Here is a 4,622-nt window from a genome sequence, read left to right on the forward strand (position 1 = left end):
GCAGCATATGTGTTGATTCCTACCCAAGAATACATGAACAAAATTAGCGACATCCTCACTAGAAAGAAGACGAGAGAGATATCAAATAATATACACCTGGAAGATACTGGAGGGCCAAGTACCAAATCTACACAGTAAAATAACAACGTACTGGAGTGAACGACATGGAAGAAAATGTAGAATAGAACCAGTGAAGAGCAGAGGTGCCATAGGCACAATCAGAGAACACTGTATAAACATCAGAGGTCCGCGGTTGTTCAACGTCCTCCCAGCAAGCATAAAAAATATTGCCGGAACAACCGTGTACATTTTCAAGAGGAAACTAGATTTATTCCTCCAAGGAGTGCCGGACCAACCGGGCTGTGGTGGGTATGTGGGCCTGCGGGCCGCTCCAAGCAACAGCCTGGTGGACCAAACTCTCAAGTCGAGCCTGGCCTCGGGCCGGGCTTGGGGAGTAGAAGAACTCCCAGAACCCCATCAACCAGGTATCAACCAGGTACCAGGTATCCTTAGTGATGACACCAAATTTCAACGAATCACGAGGAACCCTGTGGAAGACCTCGAACACAAAGTGAACAAAACTATTACTGCAATCAACGCAAAGAAAGGTAGTGTGCATTTCACTAAACTCCAAGGCGACTATGGCTTAGGATATGCTTATGGCAATGGGGAGCCGGTAGGCCGAGCGGACAGCACGCTGAACTTGTGATCCTGTGGTCCTGGGTTCGATCCCAGGCGCCGGCGAGAAACAATGGGCAGAGTTTCTTTCACCCTATGCCCCTGTTACCTAGCAGTAAAATAGGTACCTGGGTGTTAGTCAGCTGTCACGGGCTGCTTCCTGGGGGTGGAAGCCTGGTCGAGGACCGGGCCGCGGGGACACTAAAGCGCCGAAATCATCTGAAGATAACCTCAAGAAGATGTTAAGACACACAAACCAGGTAACCCACTATGCCCAATAATCAGCCAAATACCAACTCCAACCTATCACCTGGCAAAAAGACTTAATTCATTAACTCCATACACTCCAAGCAACTATAGTCTACAATCATCTGCAGATTTCTTAGAATTAATCAAAACTACACAGCCCGATAGAATCATTGCTTCTCTGAACGTCGAATTCTTATTTACCAACGCCCCAGTCGACACCACCATAGAGATGATACTGGACAGAGTATACAGAGACGAGAACACCCACAAATTAGACATACCTGAGTCACACTTGAAGAGTCTTCTCGTGGCATGTACAAAGGAAGCCCCTTTTGTTACGAACCCTTCGTAACCGGGTTCTTTTTAAACTATGATCCTACTCAAGTAGGATGTGATTCAATCGCTTGTGATTCACAATCGACTTGAGAATGGTTCAGGACGGACCGAAACGTCGTCGTCCCTTCACCTTCTAGTGTGTGGTCTGGTCAATGAAAGAAATAATCCGTAAAGGAGTAAAAAGCACTACTCCTAACCAAAACATAAACCTGATAATATTCTACAAAACCAAGAAGACTTCCGAACTCCTTATCAAAAACAGCCCGAAGCCGACGGAGAACCCTCTACAGCAGTCAAGCGTTGTATACATATACACTTGCCCCACGAAGGATGTAACCTTCAATCTAAGTACATAGGTATGACGTCGACCAAGCTGACGAGGCGTTTGACCCGTCATCTTCAATCCCACCCCCCATTCCAGGATTCACACAAGACAAGCCCATGACATCACCCTAACAAGAGAAATGCTGAATAAAAACACTTGTATAATAGACAAAACTCAAGATGTAAGAAGATTACAAATTCTTGAAGCAATCCACATAAATAGAACAACCTGCCATAAATACCCAAATTATGGAACTATTTACTCTGCCCACCATGAGAGTAAGAACACGACCAGAACATGAAGATGCCAACACAACACAACACTAAATGTAGATATGATAGAGCCCAGTAGGCTCAGGAACCTGTACACCAGTTGATTGACAGTTGAGAGGCGGGACCAAAGAGCCAAAGCTCAACCCCCGCAAGCACAAATAGGCGAGTACAAATACGTGAGTTCAGAAGTCACTGCTCAACATAATAGGCTTATTATACCTGATTAATCATTGAATGTGCCCTTATTTTCCCCCTTGCCTTTTTCCATTTCTCTGTTTTTTCACCTGACCACTTTCTGGTATAAATCTAAGGCGATTTGTAATTTCTTATCACTTGAGAATGAATCATGTAGGTTCCAAACGTTGTGCAACTGTATAATAAGTGTAATACACCCTATAGTTATTCACTTGTTTTCTTCACTTCGATAAGCGAACATTACTTTTGAAGAACTCCTCTTCCAACTAAACCCTGATGCAAGAATACTAGTTTGAGTGATAGAAGCCGTAAACCAGAAGATAGTTAATACAGAATATGCTGTCATATTCAATGAGACATCTTATATTATATACTGTATATATATATATATATATATATATATATATATATATATATATATATATATATATATATATATATATATATATATATATATATATATATATATATAATGTGTGTGTGTGTGTGTATGTTTATATATATATATATATATATATATATATAGAAATGTGTGTATGTGTGGATATGTATAAGTACACATATAAATAAATAATAATAATAAAATAAAGAGCCTTAAACAGAATAACGTGTGTGGAAGCATCGGAGTGTGTATATATGAATGCTACACAGTATTCATCTATGGACATCCATATATGGTGAAACACATGTGAAGAACCTCTCACACACTCACAGCTCCCTGACAAGAGGGAGCCAGCTTAGCTTAGCTGCCAACACCCACACATGGTGTCAGCAAGGCGGACAGCTCGCCTGCTTTCATACCTCTCACTGTATTTCCCACTTCTAAACTTCCCTTCACCTATGTCTCTCCTTCCTCTTTACTCAAAATAAAGGTACCATCACCCACACAGTGTTACCATCACCCATCAGAGAGAGAGAGAGGAAGGCGGGGGGATGGGGTGGAAGAGATGGGTCAAAGGGAGGGGGTACAGAGATGGGAACATGTTGGGGATGGGGGGGGGGGCGGAAGTGGTAGGAGTAGAGAGGTGTCAGGTTACCCCCAGCACACCACAGCCACGCCCACACCCGACACGCCCCCACACCCGACACGGCCCCACACCCGACACGCCCCCACACCCGACACGCCCCCACACCCGACACGGCCCCACACCCGACACGCCCCCACACCCGACACGCCCCCACACCCGACACGCCCCCACACCCGACACGCCCCCACACCCGACACGGCCCCACACCCGACACGGCCCCACACCCGACATCCTTTGGTCAGTTTAGGACCATGTTAAGGGTTTCTGACCCTTCATGTGACCCGCCACGACCTCAACACTTCCCACTGGCGCCACTGTGTCGTCGGCCCCTACCGTGACTACTGTGTCGTCGGCCCCTACCGTGACTACTGTGTCGTCGCCCCTACCGTGACTACTATGTCGTCGCCCCTACCGTGTCGTCGGCCCCTACCGTGACTACTGTGTCGTTGCCCCTACCGTGACTACTGTGTCGTCGCCCCTACCGTGACTACTGTGTCGTCGCCCCTACCGTGACTACTGTGTCGTCGCCCCTACCGTGACTACTGTGTCGTCGGCCCCTACCGTGACTACTGTGTCGTCGCCACTACCGTGACTACTGTGTCATCGGCCCCTACCGTGACTACTGTGTCGTCGGCCCCTACCGTGACTACTGTGTCGTCGGCCCCTACCGTGACTACTATGTCGTCGCCCCTACCGTGACTACTGTGTCGTCGGCCCCTACCGTGACTACTGTGTCGTCGCCACTACCGTGACTACTGTGTCATCGGCCCCTACCGTGACTACTGTGTCGTCGGCCCCTACCGTGACTACTGTGTCGTCGGCCCCTACCGTGACTACTATGTCGTCGCCCCTACCGTGACTACTGTGTCGTCGGCCCCTACCGTGACTACTGTGTCGTCGGCCCCTACCGTGACTACTGTGTCGTCGGCCCCTACCGTGACTACTGTGTCGTCGGCCCCTACCGTGACTACTATGTCGTCGCCCCTACCGTGACTACTGTGTCGTCGGCCCCTACCGTGACTACTGTGTCGTCGGCCCCTACCGTGACTACTGTGTCGTCGGCCCCTACCGTGACTACTGTGTCGTCGGCCCCTACCGTGACCACTGTGTCGTCGGCCCCTACCGTGACTACTGTGTCGTCGGCCCCTACCGTGACTACTGTGTCGTCGCCCCTACCGTGATTACTGTGTCGTCGGCCCCTACCGTGACCACTGTGTCGTCGGCCCCTACCGTGACTACTGTGTCGTCGGCCCCTACCGTGACTACTGTGTCGTATCCTACCATGAGCATGCATATGCAGAGATTATATATATATATATATATATATATATATATATATATATATATATATATATATATATAATTTTCTCAATATTTCTTATGTTTCTTTTCACTGTCGATGGTAATTGGAAAAATCAATTCTCCAAAATTCATTTTTATTTCTAGTATATCATATATATATAGTATATCATATATATATATATATATATATATATATATATATATATATATATATATATATATATATATATATATATA

General features: G+C 46.6%; 1 protein-coding gene across 1 annotated transcript in view; it reads right to left on the bottom strand.

Moving 5' to 3' along the window:
• Nucleotides 1-3,088: 3,088 nt before the first annotated feature.
• Nucleotides 3,089-4,622, bottom strand: part of LOC138366379 (octapeptide-repeat protein T2-like) — a gene marked incomplete at its 5' end in the record, with an annotated part of 4,392 nt that continues 2,858 nt past the window's right edge. The window contains one exon of the mRNA XM_069327419.1: nucleotides 3,089-3,315. Within this exon, the coding sequence (XP_069183520.1) occupies nucleotides 3,089-3,315 (227 nt within the window). The remainder of the gene's footprint in view (nucleotides 3,316-4,622) is intronic.

Source organism: Procambarus clarkii, chromosome 19 (assembly GCF_040958095.1).
Source record: "Procambarus clarkii isolate CNS0578487 chromosome 19, FALCON_Pclarkii_2.0, whole genome shotgun sequence".
Lineage (NCBI taxonomy): Eukaryota > Metazoa > Arthropoda > Malacostraca > Decapoda > Cambaridae > Procambarus > Procambarus clarkii.